This window comes from Arvicanthis niloticus, chromosome 4, assembly GCF_011762505.2.
Source record: "Arvicanthis niloticus isolate mArvNil1 chromosome 4, mArvNil1.pat.X, whole genome shotgun sequence".
NCBI lineage: Eukaryota > Metazoa > Chordata > Mammalia > Rodentia > Muridae > Arvicanthis > Arvicanthis niloticus.
Genome location: NC_047661.1, coordinates 24057772 through 24079643, shown reverse-complemented (window position 1 = coordinate 24079643; position 21872 = coordinate 24057772). Strand labels below are relative to the sequence as shown.

At 41.0% G+C, this 21872-nt stretch overlaps 1 protein-coding gene across 2 annotated transcripts in view; it reads right to left on the bottom strand.

Moving 5' to 3' along the window:
- Positions 1 to 1000: 1000 nt before the first annotated feature.
- The window catches only part of Fat4 (FAT atypical cadherin 4), a 125443-nt gene continuing 104571 nt past the window's right edge, over positions 1001 to 21872 (bottom strand). For both annotated transcript variants that reach the window (XM_076932322.1, XM_034500505.3), the window contains 8 exons: positions 19468 to 19572; positions 14580 to 14887; positions 13200 to 13285; positions 12138 to 12317; positions 11193 to 11317; positions 9374 to 9591; positions 4975 to 5236; positions 1001 to 3997 (listed from right to left, as the gene is read on the bottom strand). In XM_076932322.1, the coding sequence (XP_076788437.1) occupies positions 2136 to 3997; positions 4975 to 5236; positions 9374 to 9591; positions 11193 to 11317; positions 12138 to 12317; positions 13200 to 13285; positions 14580 to 14887; positions 19468 to 19572 (3146 nt within the window). In that variant the 3' untranslated portion in view covers positions 1001 to 2135. The remainder of the gene's footprint in view (positions 3998 to 4974; positions 5237 to 9373; positions 9592 to 11192; positions 11318 to 12137; positions 12318 to 13199; positions 13286 to 14579; positions 14888 to 19467; positions 19573 to 21872) is intronic.

The following is a 21872-nucleotide window of genomic DNA, read 5'->3' as shown; positions in this document are numbered from 1 at the left end:
TGACCCAAAAAGACAAAATTAGATTAGCATCTGATACTATGGTTTAAACCACATTCAATGACTATCATGATTTAGATTATAATCCATGTTGTAATTCTTATTCTGAAACACAAATAATAACCCCAACCTTGTTTAAAATGCCAGAAAGAAATTCCGGATATACGGCAATTTGATACTTTTAGTTTCAGAAGATGTTGTGTTTGTTGTAAAGCCTTCAACTGTAGGATGATGTTTGATGATTGGTGTCAAGGGAGCCTCTCAGCAAATACAAGGTTTGGGGCATATATTTAATTCTAGAATGTTCTGGGGGGGGTGAGAGAAAATTATTTTAAAATGTACTGAGGCTCTTTATAAACAAATGGGTCCTGTTGGGTGCCACTCTCTGGGGCATCACTTTGCCTTTCTGAATTCTAGAAAAAAGGGGTTAGCCTCAGCTACAAGAGCATGCTCACTGTATAGACATTCTGTGTGAGAGTGGATGATGAGTTAAGGATGGCTACATGTAGGAATCTTCCCTTACATTCCTCTTACCTGCCTTGGACTTAGAAAAATACGGATCTGTACTCTTGAAGAAAACCAGGGCTAGAGAACTTTCACAATTAGCTATAATTCATGGCTGCTTCTACAACCATAAGCCCAGTCTGAAGCTGTCTCTCATAGAGCTGATTTGGCTGGAAAAGTTCTCAATAGTGAATGCACTTAGACAGGGCCCACAATGTTGCTCCCCCAGGACCTTACTAGTTGAGATTCAGCTTCCTGCAGAGAAGTACCAGGACCCTGAAAGCAGGAATGCACTGGGTGGCTTTAGGATCTCTTTGCTGACTGTGATCCACAGTTCCAACTTTTAACAGTAAGTGGTATGGCCTCTGTAAGTTTATCTTGCTATATGTCTCTCTAACAAAAAAAAAAAGAAAGAAAGAAAGAAAAGAAAAGATTATTCTCAATTGCCCACATTAGAACAGAGAAAGATAGAAACTAATATTCACCCTAGGACACAGTATTTTAAATAAATATTTTAATTCTATTGTTGGCATTTACAGGTAGAAAGCATACAGTATGTTACAGATATCAAACTGTGAAAATATGAATGTTACATAAGTAACAAATGTAAAAAAACACATTTTCTTACCTTCCCTGAAAGCAAGAAAAGTTTCCGGCATAGGAAAATATCAGTATCAAAACCACAGTTCAGGTGTAAAAAAAAAAAAAAAAAAAAAAGGTTTTACACAGTATTAAAACATGATCTACAAAAAGACAGAAAGTAAGAAACATTGTAATCTGGCTTTATATAAATTATAAAAACTGGGTACTTGGGGTAAATGTTGAGTGGCTAGAAAATAAAACCAATTAGGGCCTGCATAGGTCAATTTGTTACAATGTTAAAAGCATAGAACTTTTTTCTTCAATAAATAACTTTAAAAATTGTCTCTTAGAAGTGCGCTGAGAACGTTATTCCGGAAGAGGAAGTTGGCAGTGTTCTGGGGACAGTATATGGTCATCTTGTTCTTCCTGGAAGCCTGAGGTAAGTCAGGAGGCCATGACTGTTCGCACAGAGACACACAAGTGTCAACACAGTTTTTTAAAAAGCATTAAAGTGCGGAACAAAATGACTTAATCTTAGTACCCACCGTCATGTAAAACAAGCCCTTATCGTGTCTGAGCAACGTCACATATGTATCTATACGTCTGAAGAGTGTTAATGTGCAGTCTTTCATCCCTCCATGATAGGAAGTGCTCCTTCCTGCACTTTACACGGGTTGGTTAAACTTAAATGATCTTGCAAGGTAAAACACAACCATAACACTACAATGGAAACAAGCAACCCCACTGTGAAAGGACAAGCTCATGTCTACAACTGCAATGGTATAAAAAAAAACCACAAACCAAACACAAAGCAAAATTTTCCAATGTTGCATGCCCCAAAACTCATCACAAAACAATGCATGCAGGAGGGTCATTCCGTTCCACCGAGCACATTTAAATTAAAGAGTCGTTTGGAGTCTATGTGAGCAGCTTTGTGGTTAATCTTACACGTGTCCCTGGCCACCGGTCTATACTGGCCTGTTTTACAAAGGTGGCCCCCGCTGGTGAGAAGCCACACCATGTTTTGAGTGTTTCTTGCCCACACATACACCTCACACGTACTGTTCTGCCTCCCCGTCTTTGGCAGCTGGTTTAGCTGCCCCGCTTTTACCTTCTTCATTACCAGCTGCTTTTTCTGGGAGAGAGGCCAAATCTTTAAAGACATCCACATAGTGACCAAAGCCCGGGCCCCAGTTCAAAAGGTTGTCCCAGTTGAAGTTGCCAGCCTGCTGCCCCAGCTTTAGGGTGCTGTCTGCAGCCCCAGATGCCGCTGCAGGGGTACCCACCGGTCCCCCCTCAGCCCTGCGTCCATGGTACCTTCTGGGTTTTAGTCTGGCTCCATAATTATCTTCATCATCTGCATCGGATTCGTTGACTTGAGATAACTTGGGCATCCTGGAAGTATAGACCACTGGCTTCTCCCTGTCATATTCCATTTCTGAGCATGTGAAGGAATCATGGGAGTCACTGTCAGAAGAAGATTCCGGGGCAGGGATGCCATCTGCTGGGTTCCTGGTTCTGGACAGGGGTCTTCTACAGTCTTCTTCAGAAGAGGACCTCCCATGGTCTGCACTGCAGATGCTGGGGTTTCTGGGGCGAGGTGTGTTGAGCCTCTCTACCTCCTCGATGGAGAGTCCCACGGGAGGAGAAGATTCTAGAGGGATTTGTGCTATGGGCTGCTTGAGGCGACTGCCGGGTCTCGAGCCATGTGAGGCCATGGCCTGAGGGCTCTTACTTCTTCTCCCTAGCCTGGTGGCGTAGTTGAACATGCCAGGCTGGCAGGGGTCCCCATGCATTTCCAGCGTACCCCCATCCCGCAGAGGAAGGTGCAGTTCCCGGGCTGGGCTGTTCCTGTAGAAAGCAGATGGTTTGGAGAAAGGAGCTGGGCTGTGCCTGGACAGAGGGTTGGGAGTGGGGCAGGCCGAGTGGCTGAGGGAGCTGGTTCTTAACGCCTGGCCATATGAAGAAGGCTGGTAGGTCAGACTGCTTGCTCCCAGGGGCATAGGGGACTGTCTGGCGAAGCCCAGAGGACTGTGCCTCTGGATGGAAAACTTAGGCGTGTGGCTTCGGAACTGTTTGTAGTGCTGGATGATGTCTGCATCCGAGGGCGCGATACTGCTGGCATTGTCGATGTCGTAGTGCTCAATTTCCTGCTCAGGGGAAGCCAGCGGGGCACTGGGGATGGTCTCTGAGTTGTGGGGGATGTCAGTCTCATCAAAGATTAGGTAGGGATTCTCTCGCTCTATGATGTCTGGCTTGGGATTCCCCTCAGGTTGCTTCCTGACAGCTAGGTCATCCCCATAGGGAGGGATGTTGTCTGGGTCATCAAAAGCCACATTCTCACTACCCTTTTTCTTCTTCTCCTTTGGCTTCTTCTCCTCTTTGGAGTTTTTGGGCATCTTTCCCCTGCACTGGTTGCATAAAATCAAGCTGAGGACTAACAGCGCTAAGGCTGTGGCACAGCTGCCCACGATCGCAGGAACAGCCCACAACGGTAAGGAGATCTCATCTGGACCCTGACTCTGCACACATACGTGTCCCCCAGGACTTCCAGCCTTGCACACTTTGCCCTGAGGACAGAGAATACCAAGGCAGGCCACCACTGTCTCACAGGTCCTCCCAGTATGCGACTCTGGACAGCTGCAAGTGTAGCCAGAGAGTAGACCTGGCTCACAGCTACCTCCGTTCTGGCAAGGGTGGGATGCGCAGTCACCAGGAGGGACACATTTGTAAGCATACCACTGGTTGATACACAGAAGATCACCCCAGCAGGGGTTGCTGGCACAGATGTTGGGACCCCGACAGCCGATTTTCACTGAAGGGTCGGTTTTGGAGATGGAGGCCAAGCTGTGCTTTCCACTGAAGGGCAGGCTTTCCCCGCCATAGAGCACTGAGGCGATGCAGCCATTAAAACCTGTCAGGGAATAGAATAGGAGGCAATTTAGAGAAACGGGACAATTTCACATCTCAGTGCTGAGATCTGAAGAAGAGAAGACTCCAAAGTCACCCAAGAGGTTCTCAGCCATACTCCAGCTCAAAGATGGGGAATGCATGTCCTCTGAGACTAACCCAGATCCATGTAGTTCGGCAACACATGAAGAGCAACGGAACGTTTAGGAAGGTCTTCATAACCACCCTATTAAAACAATATCTTTCCCTAATGCAGTGGTTTCCAGATACTGGCTACTAATACCTGGTCCTGGAACTCCTCTCTAGTTCCTTCTCATAAACAGCCTGAAAGATGGTCAATACTACAGCATGCTTAACTGCAATACTCATTAAAATCTTAATTACACTTCACTGTTCTGCATGTGAAATAAATAAGTCCACACTTTGCAACCAGAACGCCCTCTTTTATTCCCTGGTTTCATTATCTGCCTCCATGCTCACATTCTCCGTCAATTAAACATTTAAACACTCTTCACTATCCTTCTGACTTAAGAACACACAGGGTTCTGCATTTCCTTTTGTACCACTGATGTAAGGTAACATCTATGTCCTGTGAGGACTTGATGGGTATTTCTTACTCTGGTCTCCTGCGTTACATGGAAGACCGTCCGGCTTTAATGAACACAGGAGTGAATAGGCAGTGGCCCTGAGGACAAGCCAAGCTTCATAGCAGTCCATGCTTAAATCAGATGTCAGCAGCATAGATGAAAACCTTTAATGGGAGTGATAGTGCCCTGATCCCAATCTCTCTAAAGACAGTTATGTTCATGAGAAGATTCATCATTACAGTATCAGATATCCAACTGCTGGTGTAAAATCCACACTGTGATGGAAGCAAGCATTACCTCCATCCTATCCACTGTTTGCCACAAAAATCACCTACACTTTGAAGAGCAGATTCTCCTTTGCATTATCCTCCTCTTGGTTATATCAGGCACTTACCTGTCTGAGTGTCTCGATGGGCTTGGTTAGGGGGGATTCCTCCCAGAGACATGGAAAGCACCTCGATGCCACCAAAGTCCTGCGTGGGGTGGACAATATCTCTGTTGTGTATCCTGTCTACAGACAGCACGGTGGTGCTTCCATTCTTTGAGATCCGGAAGGTGTGCCAATGGCCATCTGCAACATATGCTTCCGGAATGATTCTCTCCACTTTGCCAACAATGCCTGCATCTGACGTAAAGTGCACTTTGCCGTTCTTAATCTAAAAGATGCATTAAAAACAATGCACAGGTCAAACATGATATCCTTAAATGAAAATGATGTATTTAAAACATCAAGCAACCTAAAGGAGGCTAAATGGATGAGGAGTCTGTGGCATTACAATGTGCTCACTTAGGTCATCATGGCAGTTGTAGACAATGTAATTGCTTATTTACTAATTCTAACAGGTTTTAGTTCTACAGGTAGTTTCCTGAGGGCCATCTAACTTTCCAGAACAAAGCTGAAATATTGAAGTGACTAGGTAGTCTAAATAATTGAAACTAATTGAGATTATTTGTATTTCAAGGACAGGGGGAAGCACGCTAAATCACTAGGTTAAGTAAAAAGGCGAGAGTGGTTTTAAAACATAAAATAAAATCTTGCAAGTTCAAAAGGTGAATAGGAAGCTACAAAGCAGAGCAGTTGGAAAAACAATGACAAAGGTAGCTTTTCCTTTGTGTCCCACAACAAATGGAATTTTAGGGGGGAAAATGGGGTTTATTATTTCATTTCCAAGGTGGAATACTATAAAGTAACAGGGGATTTGGCCAGGACTTCACTACAGCTGTCTCTTCAATTTATCTAAAGGAATCTGATGTCTTTCAGTTCACCCACTAGAACACAAGGTAACAGGACACTCCAGTTTCCAACTCGAAAGTTTCCAGTATTATGAGCTGACCCTTTAGAAAATTAATAATTTGTAAGGCAAGATGAGCCCATGGGTCAGAAAGCCCTTCCCCTCCCTGCTGCCAGATAGGACTGCTGTCCAGGCAAAGAAATGCAGTGACCCAGGAGTGGCTGAAGGGAAAGTGTGGATTAATTCTGTGTATCACTCAGCTCAGACACTATGTCTATGTGCAAAAACACCACTGCCAAACAGTTCATTTGTGCTTTGTGGAAAATTCATGCCATACAGTTATGTATACCAGTAACATAGTAATATTTTAATGTGATAATTTGAAATAAAAATACTTTTCATAGCTAGGGAATTGGATCAGAAGGTTAAAAAAGCTTCTTTGTAGCATGAGGACCCGAGTTCAAATCCCCAATGCCCATATAAAAAGCTAGGCACAGTCACGTGATGCCAGCACTGATGGAAAGGATCTTGGGAGTTTCCTTGCTAGACAGCTTATCAATATGTAAGGCTCCAGTTTAGTAAGAGACCCACCTAAAGCAATCAGGCAGAGAAAAAATAGAAGACAGGAAGTGTCATGCTGTGGCCTGCAGCGTATGCACTTATGTGCAAACATCATACACCCATACACTGCATATGTGTATGCAAATGTGATATGTATATGTAGATCAAATTATCAGAGTGGAACCATTCTAGAATTCTCCCCTGGGTTATTCTAACTATATCCTCAAACACTCAATCACCCAGAACCTTATGGGCATTAATGTGTGTGTGTGTGTACATATGTGTGGGTGCGAGTGTGTGTGTGTGTGTGTGTGTGTGTGTATGAAAGAGAGATACAGAGACAGACAGAGAGAGAGACACAGAGAGAGGAGGAGCTCAATAAATGAAGACTTTAAGAAATGGTTAGAAGGTGAGCCAAAAGAAACAAAAACCAGGGTTCTTGGATGGCCGGCAGCTGACATTAGAAGAGCACATTCTGTCCCAGCCTTCCTCAACCGCACTCCAACAGGCACCTTTGTCTCCTGCCCAGCATGGCTACTTTCTGAGTCCATTTTGCTCTTTTTATTTTTCTGGCTGCTTTTTCCTTTTCTACTTATTTCACCTGCCAAGCTCCTTAGTTTTGAAAACTTGCTGCTCACAGTTTTCTCACTAAATGTCATGGCTGCTATTTGCTGGTTATTTTGTCCAATTCTTTTTTTAATTCTGTGACACCATGTTGAGGAGGCACAAGCTGCCGTCCTATTGAACTTCACAGTGACAAAGACAGACCCTAACATTCAGCTGCTTCCTAATGGAAGCTCTCACTTCTTCAACCGCGTTATTCATCGTCTGAATGTCTTCGCTGAAGGAGACTGCAGATAGCAATGTGTCATATGTCATTTAAATGGCATCTGGACTTGAAAGCAGTGTCACAGATAATCTCATGTAAAAACTGTAGTGTGGCTTCTCAGAATGGAGGGACTTTGAGCAGAGTCCTGTCAGTGTCCCCTCCCAGCAAAGTCTGGTTTTCTAGGAAGCAGAATCCACTCTCTTTAGATACTGGCTCTTTAGGTCATGGCCAGGGCTCTCTTGAGATCTTATGCCACCATTGCATCTAATTTGCTTTTGAATAGAAATTATAAAGAGCACATATTGAACACAGTTCAAACACTTCTTTGTTTCATAAGTTATATTAATTGATGAACGAAGATATTTGTCTAAGTAATGAAGGTAAAGTGAAAGTTTGAAGATGTCCTTATAGGAAATCAGCGCCCTCAAATTCCACACTGACTGGCATTTCTGATCACACGGGTCTCCATTAGGGAACTATTTATATTATAGGGTGCTCAACTCTAATCTCCAGCAACTTCATGGTGGTAACACCATCACCCTCCAATAAACAATATCTCCAAACACTGCTGCATTACCTTAGGAGGTAACTACATCTAGAAACAAATGCCTATGGAAGACAAATACCAGTAGATCACCAGAAAAAAAGAGCTGATCTTTTGTGTGCCTTACTGAAAACAGACACCTAAGATAACAGCAGGAAGAGCTGGCTGCACAGAGAAACCTGGAAAACCAAAACCTAAAGTTTAATGATAATAGTCATTTGATTTTAATATTATTTGTAAATTAAGTCAAGTAATTGCTAACACTATTCTGTGTATTACAAATTTTTTTGTTTTGTTTTGTTTTGTTTTGAGACAGGGTTTCTCTGTGTAGTCCTGGCTGTCCTGGAACTCACTCTGTAGACCAGGCTGGCCTCGAACTCAGAAATCCCTCTGCCTCCCAAGTGCTAGGATTAAAGGCATGCGCCACCACTGCCTGGCACAAAATTTTAATAGAAAAAAATAAGTCAGTAAATATGGGTTTGTTGTAAGAAATTTCTAAAATCAATACAGAAGTATCAATAAAATTATAAAACACAGAATGTTTTTGTTAAACAGTTAATGGAACTAAATACAAGATCTGTGGGGAAATTGGTGCTAATATCTGTATATGAAAGACTGTGGTTCTCATTTCAGACTTTTAGAAAGTCATAGGGGTGGGAAAAGGATGGCTCATGGCTTGTGAAGTAAAAGCCTGGAGAGAAATCCACTCTTACTTTTGAATACATATTTCAAAAATTATTGTTTTGAGTATTTTTATTCTATTTAAAGTGGGCAGCGCAATGGCTCCATGCTTGCTATACAAGTGTGAGAGCCCGAGTATGGGACTCCAGCACCCATGTCAATAGCTGCAAAGGAGTCAAGCAAATCCTTAATGCACATGGTCAGCCAAGAAAGCAGACAGGTGAGTTCCAGGCACAAGGAGAGACCCTGTTTCAAAGGAATAATGTAGAGAATGATAAGATGCCACCTCATGTCCTTCCCTGTCTCCATAGGAGTGAGAATATAACCCTCACACAGGTTCCTGCCTCTCCCCACAACCCCCAACACACACCTGTTCCTTTCCCTCTGCTTCTCATCAAAACTTATTTGAAGAAACAAAAGGAAATTTTACTTTCAATAAATACCAAAAAACATTTAACTTCATGGATTTTTTTCTAGGTGATGAATGAAAAGTGTATTTCAGAACAAAGTCAGATAATTTCCAAATACTTATTTTGATCTTAGCATTTAACCTATATTAGCAGTGTTTAAAAGAATTATTGAGGAAAAATAATTCTTCATAATCAAGGTACACTCTTCATGTTTTATTTTGCTTACAGTAGGAGGAAAAGCAATGCTGATATTTATCAGGCAAAACAGACCTTACAACATATCCATTCTGGCCTATCTGACAGTTGACTCTACTCTAAAACAAGACAAAGGTTTAGAAACTGGCCCTCTCAGGTTTTATTTTTTACTCTGGCCCAGGACCTGGAAACTTTTAGGGTGGATGATATTGGACCACTGCCAAGCATTGGGAAGAACTCTAAGGCTTATGTAAAGAAGAGAGCAGAATTTGTGGGGAAGTGACCGAGCCCCCAGAGCAGGTAGGAGTCCTCTGATGGGTCACCATGGGTTCCTCTCTCACCTTCACCGTGGTATAATTGCTGCTTTCCTGAATATGGATCAAAATTCCATTCTCGCTCCGAGTCCTGAATTTTACTTCCAGGCTATTGACACCAAAAGGCTCCAGTGCGGCATCCCGTATGCTCTGTGTCAGCAAGTATTCCCGCTTCTCACTCTGGCTCATGTGGTAGTCCAGACGTCCTTTGCCTTCTAGTGACAATGCAGTGTCTGGAGTAACAGCTAAAAGACAAGAAGAAAGGGGGAAAGTTGAAGACATTCACTGGACTTTTTAGAGCATTTTTCAGAGTGGCAGAGAATATTTAAAAATGACAAAAGCTCAAGTTTGTAAAACCACTGTCCCTGGTCCTCCTCTGAGAAAACAATTTCCATTTGTGAATAATTTTGCAAGTGTACTTCCAATGCTTGAGTCCTTTTTAGATCTGTGAAACATAAAACCCCTGATGACAATCATTAATCACTCGGGGACTCAGCATCCAAAGTCTTTGCTATGGGACAGAAAGCCTGGACGTGAGATACATAGCCAACTGCTAAACTGCACAGCTCAAGACTTGACCCAATTTCAATGCATTCCTGAAATTAATAAGCAAATATACTTTTACAGTTGGAAATCTTTGATTCTTCAGTCTTTTTACCCTCTAGTCTCTGATTTTAGAATTATGGACCCTCAAAAAGTATCCAGTCAAAGATTTCCACTTATAACTAGCTCTACCTGAGGCCATTGATGGAGCACATCATCAGGCCTGATAATAGAGTCCCAGTTCATAAGTAAAATGTTTACTTCACCATAACTAATAACATAACTCAGGAAGAGATACTGGGGAAATGGAGTTGGGGCAGCTCTGCCCTGGGTTCATTCTACATAGATAAAGTAATATGGGCAGAATTATTTCTAGGCTTACAAAAATGAGTCTCTCTCTCTCTCTCTCTCTCTCTCTCTCTCTCTCTCTCTCTCTCTCTCTCTCTCTCTCTCTCTCTTTCTCTCCCCCCCCCCCGTTATAGCCAGGATGCTAAGATACATCGATGTTACGATACATCTATATTGTCTGCCTCTAATATCTTCTGGAATATAATATATTCCAAAGCTGTCACTCATTTCTCTTCATTCTCTATGACAGTAGCAACAAATGGTTCCTTTAAAGGTCATCAGGTGCCTGTAGCTGAATTAAGTAATGATGGTTCATTTCAAAATAAAACAGTTCTCAGTTCTCATAAAGGTGGCCCTAAGGACTCAGATAGAATAGAATACACAGCTTTCCTTTAGAGAGCAATTCTTTGCTGATGACTTGAGTATTACGGACACTTGATCACCATAAGATTAGGGATTAAATGTAAAGTCATTAATGAGCAGACTGAGATAGCACTACTCAAAACCAACTTAAGTTAAAATAGACTGTGGTTTTTATTTTTAACACATTAACTATCACAGTGTTTGGAGCTGTGCACTATTTGGTAATACAGCATGTAGATTTTTTTCTGCCAGATATAAAAAAAATGTGACCAGAGAAATATCACTTGACCATAGACAATATTGATCTCCAACCTCAATATAGTTGCTAAATTTTTAGAGTTCCTAACTATCTGATATGTGACATAAAATAACCTATGATACATTTGTAAGGCGAAACTAAGTATTTAGTTAAGTCAAGTTCTTTGATTCTTCAGAAGAGAGGCCAATTTACAACCGCTATTGTATTTTCTCCCATTTTAGATATTTAATAATGACCATGTTAGAGTCCAAATGCAGTTACATGCTTGGGTGCGCCTATAAATACTTTCTGTAGCTGCAATGGAGCCCTGTGAAGGTGAAAATAGCGACCTACATTTTTCACAGTACTTCCCAGTCAGGCCCTCCATACACTGACACTGCTGCCACGACCAGAAGTCCACACAGGTGCCACCATGCTGGCAGGGGTTTCGAGTGCACGTGCCTTCTAGTCTAGGACACCTACAAGAGAGTCACATAATGGAGGGATGAAGCACCAAACTGGAAGAAGGAAACTTGTCTTGAAGCAGACACAGACTGATCAATGTGCGTAATAGCAGGCTTTCGGGATGGGAAGGGGCTCATGCCAGCTACCCTGCAGCAGTTAAAGACATAGAACCCCATAACACAGACTAACTCACACTAAAGAAGAAAGCTAAATAAAACACTTCACACAATGACAACCAAAGGTGACAGCTTCTATAAGGGCATAATAGTCCAGAAATCCTTGAATAGCATGGTCTAGAGTTCACATGTTAACTCAGGTCCATGTGTATGCCACAAAGACATTTGTAATTCAGTCTTATTCACAGCCCATTTACAAGCCAGGTATGACACCAAACATATACATAATGGGATGAAATAAATCCACATGCTCATGGAGAAGTTCCCCCTGTGACAATAACAGACAAGAAGGGGAACAGGGTTTACATAGTTTGTTAGACAGAGCTCCTCTGTATAAATTTAAGAGCATGTGAGCATAGGGGGTTCCTGTATCTTCAGACTCAGGGTAAGGGAAGGCCTTTTATATTGAGATCTCAATGAGTGGTAACATTAGAGATCATTTCTGGCTGAGGAAACAGCAGTATGAAGTCCCATTGTGAACTAGGAACACTGGATGTGGGAAACAGCAGGGACAGAGTAACCAGGAACAGGGTGCAGACAAGTTACAGGTCAGGCCACATCACAGAAACCCTGTCAATCAGGAAAGGACTCAACCAGAGCCTTTGAATGCTCCGTTGTCTACATCTGCATTGTTTAATGGTAAGAAATAAAATCTTACTGATCAAGAATGCCTTGTGCTGCCAGAGCCTGGCTGGGCTCCAGGGGTCGTCCGTTGACAGCAAACTCCATTACACAGCCCACGAAATCATGGCTCTCCACCTGCCCCCTCCTCTGAAGGATTGGCTCCAGTGATCTGATTCCTCCAACAGTGACTCGGTTTGGCTGAACATCAAGAGTCCTAGGTGAACATGAAAGGGTAAACATCTCAAAGCCCACATGGCATATTTCACTCAATTACTTAGCTTTTCGGAAATGACCATCACAAGGCAACACTCATTCTCAAAGCAGGTGCTCCTAGGGTTGCTTGGTCTTCATATTACAAAAACGGTGAAACTATATTTTCAACTATCTGAGTTGGATGCACATGGCCATGTTGTCAGGAAAAGAGAGAGAGAGAGAGAGAGAGAGAGAGAGAGAGAGAGAGAGAGAGAGAGAGAGAGAGAGAAAAGAAAGAAAGGAAGGAAGGAAGGAAAGAAGAAAGAAAGAAAGAAAGAAAGAAAGAAAGAAAGAAAGAAAGAAAGAAAGAGCGTTGTAGTGAAGACCAAATGCACAGAAGTAAAGACTGATCTCTGTGGTTCTCTAAGGCCAAAGCGAGCCCTGAAGCATACTGATAAAAACTGGATGAGAGGTCACTGTGCATTTCCACTTCTCTCCCCTGACAAAGTCCCTTATGCCTTTGATTGGCCAATGCTGCAATTCGGCTTGAAGTGCTATCGGAAAACATGCATCAATTACTGCACAAATGTGAAGAGAATGTGTCAGATTGAGTGGTGATCATGTCTTACAGGCTTGCAGAATTCAGGAAACATAAAAGCACTTCATAAAGGACAATCTAAGCAGCTCTTGCTGCAGTAAACACTGCATTCCTTATCCTTGACTCAATCACTTTGTGACCTCTAAACCCAACATTGAAATAAAATTTCACTGGTATTCATTACTTTTTAGAATGAATATCTCTTTGAGAGAGTGAAGAAATGTTAAGTCTGGAGAATACTTATTTTAAAGTTCTTGTAAATCTTAATTTCAATAATGACGAGAACAGAGTTATTGTTTTACTTACCAGTCATCTGAAACCGCAACATTACTGACAGTGCAGTAGCCTGGCTCTTGACTCTCTGAGCAGGAGTCCACAGTTAAAGAGGCTGCCTGTAAGCAAGAGAGGGGAACAGTCACCATGTGCCTTCTGATGACATCAGCCTTTCCAGGAGATACTGCAAGCACTGCTCTCATGTAGGTATAAGTGAAATTATTATTTCTACGATTTTCTTGACTTAATGTATACTTAGCACACCACATAAGCAGATACCAGATCTCTTTGGTATATCTAATTCATTTGTATATAAATATATGACAGATGAGGCTGTTTGAAAACAGCCTTTTTCTGCTTCTTTTATATAAGAAAGAGTTAAAGAGCTTTATTCTTTCTGTAAAATCTCAATTCCATTATAGTATAATTTTAATAAAAATATTTACTCTATACTCCAGTATCCTAATAAATCTTTCAATTTTTTCAAGACTTGTTCTACCTGTCTTATTTACAAAGAGAGCATAAAGATGTTTGATATATGCTGTAATATGTGGTAATTTGTATTTAAAATATATTTTTAATTGATTATGATTATTTCTATGCAGTCTGTTATGATCCTGGTTTTCCCCTCATCTCCCTGTAAAAATGTACAAACATCAAGTAAATGTCCTGATTGATGTTAAGAATTCTTATTTCCAATAACATTGGCAGCCTCCTGTGTCAACAGATGCATTGCTCTACGCTCATAACCTCTCATCAATGTTTCAGTCACAGCCAACAGCCATGGTCGTGTAAGCTGAGGGACCACAGCCCTCCAGATGGAGCTTCCTGTGTAGTCAGTGTATGGATAGACCACTTGATCAGTACAAATCCACCAATGGTGTAGAGAAGACCCAAGAAGCTGACTGAAGAACCCAAGGTCTGCTCTGGCTGCAGCCATGGACAGAAGGGCTCGGCAGATGACTGTGGCTGTGTCTTACAATGGGGTAGAAGGCAGAGAAAGAATCATTCAATACAATGTGAAAAATATTAAATATTTTTTTTCTAAGTTTTTTTTAGGTTTTAACCCCCATTTGTCCTTACATTCAACATGCAACATGAAATACATGTTCGCCAATTGGGTTAATGATCCTTGAGACAGAAAAAAAATGATCATTTTAAATGCAATTCTAGGTTTCCTTTAACCATCCGAGCAGGGTGGGCTGCTAATGCATTGACTGTTCATTGCTCATCCTTAATTCTTCCTCAAACTTCAGCATAGTTACCATGAGCCGAAGAAAACTATTGCTCTGAGGTCACACAACAAACTCGCATATTATCCTGTGAGGTGGACCTGTATGCATGCATCCCAGGAGGCCTGGCTGACTGGCTGCAGTGCAGAGAAGGGATGCTGAGGGAGGAGAGATGCCTCACCATGCCTGCTCGCCGCGCAATCACTGTGTGAAACTGTCCGTCCGACACCTTCTTCATGGTGGTCAGTTTGTACGTCCCACTGCCCAGGTTATATGAGAATCTGAGTCTTTCTTCGGCAATTTCCAGAGCCAGGAACTCTGCCCGCTCTCCTGTCTGGTTGTCATAGTTATAAAGCAATAAAGCATGACTTTTGATAGTTGCAAACTTGACGTAAATATAGTTGTTGTTGGGGTCCAGGCTGGGAAACTCCATGTATGACAGTTCCTCAAATCCATAACTGTTCAGCTCACAGTGCTTGCCGAAGACACCTGCAGGGAAGAGAAAGGACACTGAGGCCCTGCAATGTTTTCTTATGTTATTGTTAACACAATATTTTTCAGTTATAATAATGAATCGTGCAGTTAAAAATGTCACGATCACCATCCCTTCCTCAAGTGCTATCCAAAGTTGCCATTCTTGGAACTAACTGAAGCTCCACAGTCATGACTGGCATAAAGCCAGCCCTGCGCATAAAGCTAGCCCTGCTCACAGCATTGCAAAAAGAAGACACAGAAAAGTATATGGCTTAGGAGAGCGATGATGCCGATGTTTGATGAGTTAGAAATTTACCTCTGCATGCCTCAATTTTAAAAATGAAAGACAATGGAAAGGAGTACATTTGAAGATAGTTATTTCCCAAAATACATTGAAAATTAGTTTGTTGATGCTTGTCAAATTTACTATGCTATAATGTTCAACCATAATACTTTTCTTTTCTTTTCTTTTCTTTTCTTTTCTTTACTTTTCTTTTCTTTTCTTTTCTTTTATTGTCACAGGGTTTTTCTGTGTAGCCCGGGCTTTACTGGAACTCACAGAGCTCCTTCTCCTTCCTCTGCTTCCAGAGTACTGGAATTAAGAATATGTGCCACTACAAAGTCCATGATGCATAGTTATAATTCTTAAAAACCATGTTAATTCAATTGAGGACAGTAGACTTGGTTGTTTTGACTTAAAAATCAAGTCCCAAACTCAGTATTATTTTCCAAAATGAGGAAAAGATATGCTGCCACTAGCACAGAAATCACTGTTTTAAGTTTTGTTTTATGTTATGTAAATGGGTCTTTTGCCCACCTTTGTGTCTGGCACCACCCTATGCCTGGTACCCACCAAGGCCAGAAGAGGGCACTGTGTACTCTAGAACTAAAATTACAGATGGCTGTGCGCTGGGAAGCAAATGGTGGGCCTATGGGAGAGCAGAGATTTCTCTTAAGCACCGAGCCATTTCTCTACCCTGTGTTGAGTTTTTATCTGCCTCATTTTAAACTTGCCTTGGGATAAGTCACAGGAAGTTTATTTACAGTAATTTTGTTTTGTTCTTTCCATATGTTTATACTGTCCTTTTCCAACTTGAAGGTGAGTTTTATTGATGAGACTACACTAGACAAAATGCTTTTTCCACAGATGCTGGCAGACCTAGCTGATGCTTGGAAAGTGACCCATGGCTGCAGGCAGGATTCATTTTCACCTTTAAAAGGTTTCAATCTTTAGTTTAGATTTAGTACCTATTGTAAATGTACTGAAGTTAGAGTCCAGAAGCTGCTCAACTTCAAGGGGTGACTGCCACCATTTCACAGAGAATTTACAGCTTAACCAAAGTTGCAGAATCATGAGAAGTAGAGAAAAACTTCAAAGCAAGATACACTGATCTGGTTTAACTGTTTTGACTGTGTCACATTTTACATGCAGTCTTTGAGCTAAAATTGCCTAAAAGTGTTTGCAATGTTGACATAGGTTATCTTGCCATTTTCTGTCCAGGCAAGGATAACAGTTAGTGAAATAACTAAGAGTGGTTTAAATCTGAAACCAAAGATAAAGAGAAAAAAATAGAGGAATAAACATAGGTAATCTAGTGTATAGGTAACGTTTACTATGCCATTGACTTATATCTTCATTGTTTACATTTTATGAATTTGTATTATATAATATTGACACAAGTAAACAATGTTAGTGTACTAGTTAGAAATTCCATTGTGCACTATTTCTACAATCAAGGAGTAACGAAGCTAAGTAAAAAGCAAAGGTAAATCATATGTACTGTGTGTTTCTCTGGGTCTTTTCCTGTTACATTATAACTAATATACAAAAGGATAGACAAATTTAAATGTAGGTGAAGTGTACAGATATTAGGTGGTGAGTTTCACATTGGCATTCAAATTCACACTGTATTTTAAAATATGAAAATATGTATATAGATTTTTCTTGAAGAGATTTTTTCTATTTCTGTGAAAGAGATATCTCCCATCTTAAAATATAAAAATAAAATTTAGAATGACTTTAACATTTCTCTTCCAAATGTCTAGGTGAAATAATCCAGATAAAGAGATCAAGAGAAATCATTCATCTACTTTAAAAATATGTACCCCAATATCTCTTGTTAAAAGATTATTCTATAGCCGGGCAGTGGTGGCACACACCTTTAATCCCAGCACTTGGGAGGCAGAGACAGGTGGATTTCTGAGTTCAAGGCCAGCCTGGTTTACAGAGTGAGTTCCAGGACAGCCAGGGCTACACAGAGAAACCCTATCTCGAAAAACCAAAAAAAAAAAATTATTCTATAATTATAAAATATTTAGTAATTATATATATGTGTGTGTATGTGTGTGAGTATAAACATATAGGATAGTTTACAAGTTGCTGTGTAACCACACACACACAGCCCTTGCTTATATATAACATATGTAATACAATACTATCTATCACCTATCATCTTTCTTTCATCTATTTTTCTATTACATATCATCTACTTATCTACCATTTATCTACCTATATGTCTACAAATCTAAAAGTATATACCTCTAAAGAATAAATCTTGGTGAATGAAACTATGAATAGAACAGCTTTCTAGCTTCAAACCCCTAGGGAAGCTAGTGTTTGGGGTGTGTGTCTCACCACCCTGTGTGTCACCACCTCGGGTCTTTGTTTGAGGCATTTCCATCTGCCACTTCTTTCCTTGTGTGTCACCCCCATTCAATTTAAGCAGGCAAGTTACTTTTCCTTCCAATTCAGTCTGTGCCGCTTGGAATGATGTACTGGAATTCCAAGGCCTTTTATTTTGTTTTTCTTTCTAAATGCTTCTATGGTCAGCTGACAGTGTCTACATTTCAACAGTGCTTTTGGGTTTCGCCTTTGGAAGGAATTAGGTGGGATCTGGACTGCCAGCCCCAGCCTCGTGTCTACTGTAATTTGTATGTGATGTTTCTGTCCCCCAGGGATGTCTGCAGGGTAAGGGAAGATCCATTTGGATCCCAAGGTACACTCCCTGTTCTCTTCCCAATACAGTGGGTTTTATATCTGCACCATATGGAAAACTAACTGTTTGGCATCAATTGTTCTAAGTATGCATATTTGCGATCGAAATGGTGAGGAATGCTAACATCATAAACACTCTGTCAGTCACTTGAAAATTATTTTCCACTTTCTAGTCCAATTTACTTTCTTTCATTCCAAAACACAAGTTAAATCATGAAGCCTGACTGTGGGATACCAATAATATGGCCGTGCAGGAGATCTGAGGAAATGGCTGTTGTCATGCTGACAAACTTTTTGCTTCATGAGCATTTTGAAGAGACCCTTAAAACATGTGATGTTGGCATGAAGCCAGCAATGTCTACAGGTTCCACCTGTCTGCTAGTCAAATCGTCATGGACAGTCTATGCAAAACCTTTCCTGATTTTGAACAAATACCTCAACTTCTGAATCTCAGAAATATCGGTAAAATTGATTTTTCATAATTATGTTTTATTATAATTATTATTGGTGTGTGTGTGTGTGTGTGTGTGTGTGTGTGTGTATGTGTGTTGGGAAAATGTGTGCCATGCACATATGTGGAGAACAGAGAGCAACCCTGGGAAGTCTACTGTTCTCTCTCTCTCTACTACAGTTCCAGAGATTGAAGCAATTATATCCAGTGAGCCATCTAAATGGTCCCATACTTACATTTTTACATCCCGTCCCTAACATTATTTCAGTGGTGTGCTTAGTTGGATAAAGAAATCTAAATTCTACTGTTGGGTTTTCTTCTGGGACTGGCAACACAAACACTTCACTGGTTACTAGTAACTTAGTTTCTCTGAAGAGCCAGTAGACCTGCAGATCTCAGGCCCATGGGAAAGGCAAGCAAAACAGCCTCATTCTCATTAGAGAAAGACACACCCCTGCAGATGGAATCCAGCTTCTGATGCAGGGCAAAGAAGCCTTAAATCATTGGATTAAGCACAGTTGCTTGCTGACCTGTTTCTGGGTAACTTTGAGGGGTCAACTGGAAGAAATCGGTAAATGGCATGCGAGGTCCTATTAACATCCATTCCCAAGAGAATACAGTGGTAGTGTTTTTATTAGCTACCAGGAATTGTCTATAAAAGCATAATATACATTTAGGCCCCAAAATCATCTAATATAGAAATAGTTGGATTAACATAAAAGAGAAACAAAGAAAAACACTTTGACTGTTCTTAGACATTTGAGGAAATATTGAATGTGCTTAGATAGTATTTTAATTAAATTCTAGGCTGAAAGGAGGTGTTCATAAAGTTATTATGTTGAGGTATTTTTTCTAACAATAATTAAAGTGATGTACTCAGTAGCATTTCCACAATTAACCTTTAAAACAGTCAACATTAAATATTTTATTTTACTTAACTTCCTTGTGCAAGATGATTAATATTCTCTCATGCATTGAATGTCTGAACCTCCTGTCTCCTCTCTTGCATGCTGGGATTGTAAGAGGAACCACCATGAAGTTCCAACAATTCAACCCAAGGCTCCATGCATACTAGGCCAGCACTCTGACAGCTGAGCCACATGCCACAGTCAGTCTCTAAATCAATATAGCAATGGATACATTACTCACCGAAAGGACAGTGGCAGTAATATGATTCCACTCCACTCTGACAGGAACCACCATTGAAGCAGGGATTGCATTCACAGTAATTGACTGAAGATTCACACATTTTGCCTAAAATGTATCAAACTTGTTAAGAAATCTTAAAAGTAAATACACCAACCACACCTACTGTAAGTACATAAAAGAACAACATCCTTCAAAAACGAAGTCACAGAGCAGAGACACAGAAGCCCACCTACTCAATGGTAGGACACTGGGATCATTTCTTAGACAGGTTCTGTCTCTTGTCCAGATGTGCTGTCATAAAGACATTTGCGATCGCTTACGTAACCATCTTAAAGAGAGACCCATTTTCAAGGGAGTTTCGTGGTGAGAACATTTGAATTATTCCCTGATGTTGTTTGTGTTGAGATTCGCACCTTCACATTGACACGCTGGGAATGGAGTTCAAACTTTTACAACATTCTTTCATTATAAGAGTTTCATTGACTCAAACAATTGAAAGGGAGAATTAATGTGATTTGTCTTGTCCAGCTGCTCCTTTATGTCTCCAAACAAAACAAACAAAACAAAATCCCTGAATCTGAATTTTTCCCATGCCTTGTGTAAAGCAGAATAGGGACTAAAAAAACTTGTCAATCACATTTTCGAATTGGTTCATTTTTTTTCATTTGTTCCTAGCACATTCCATACACGCTTTGTCTTTTTCTGAAATAATAATGTGCTGTATAGTTTCAGCATATAAATGTTGTTCGTGTATATCTTGTTAAATCAGATGCATTAATATTGGGCCAGACAGCGAGTGGATGGAGAATAGCAGATAAGAAAGCAGACAACGGCCTGAAGGGGGCATTTCCTTGGTCAGAGTTGAGATAACCCTACATGAAGGAAAGGTACATGTGCCACGAGAGGCCTCCTTAGAGGCTTGAGGTGAACACTGTTGATTTGGGGGCATATATATGAAGGGGCTTCCAGATCCTGTTCAATATGGTGGAAATATCCATCGTAAAGTGGGCTGGAGCCAGAGACTACTTCAAAAGGGAAACTGCCCTATGCACCAGAAGTCACCTCTCTGGTTTCCCTAGCTGTGGATTTGATGTGATCTGCAGCCCCTGCACCTGCTACTATGACTCCCACAAACTATGAGACAAAATAAGCCCTCCCCTCTTTAAGTTGATATTTTGACACAGGAACAAGAAAAGTGACTAATAGAGAAGTGAATTTCCTGCCTGAGAGGTGACAGACAATGCCACTGACTAGTTATGTCCTCTGCTTCTGTGTTCATTTCATAGTGGGCTATGTGAGCATTTGATATCCTGATAGCCAAAATGAAGTGTCTAAACTATGTTTTGTTTCATTGTTGAGTTTTATGCAAATTTGAAAAGTTGTTCTATAAAGTGCTATTTTATTAGATCTATTAGAAAATTCCTAATTTCCCAATTCTAAAAAATAGGAAGAGTGTGATTTTTAGTTAATTTCTATTTATCAAAATTAGGGTTTTAATTAGTAGTCTTTTAAAATCTGTTCTTCTGTGTATATATGTGTGTGAGAGAGAATGTGTGCATATGCATGTATATGTTTATACATAAGCATATGTAGATCACAGAGTAGACTGAGGGTCTTCCTTAATAGCTGTCTACCATAGATTTTGATAAACTGTCACTGAGCATGGAGGTCATTGACTGAGCAAACTGGCTGGCTAATCAGCTCTGAGGATTCGCCTGCCTCTTTTACCCAGCACTGAAATTACAGGCACACCATCATGCCAAGGTTTTTAAGTACACCTTATGGATCTGAACTTGGGCCTCTAGCAATTGACAGCCAGCACTTTGCCATCTGAGACACTCCCCCAACCTCCAGTTGCTTTTTCTTTGCTAGGGATTGAACTGGAGCCCACTGCACGTTAGGCCAGCACTCTGTCGAGCCGTTTCTACTCCACTAAGGAGCACTTTGTGTATCTTGCAATGCTTGGATGTGTTGTCCCCACAGTGAGACAAAGCTGACCACAGACGAAGCTTACATCACAGCAACTTCGTTTGGCACACATCTCAAGTTTTTCTTTAACTCGTTTTTGTTCTTGTGGCTTCATTCTGAAGCCACAGCGGTTTGAGTCTGACATTATAAATCGGAGTCAGGCCCTGTGGCACCTCGGACCCATTTCTGAGCACCAGAGAATCACAGACACACAACAGGTTTCCTTTATAAACAGCATCAGCTGCCTCCTGACAAGGCGGAACACAGAGCACGTTTTCACAACACTCCTGAATTCTCAGCGGAGATCGTGGAAATAAACAAGTCACAGATCTGGAGGCACCAAAAATAAGTTCACAGTGCGGTAGGAGAGAGACACAGGCTGGACCGTGTTATTGTAGGTTTGTGCTGAACTTCACACCACTGATGCTGGCTAGAAA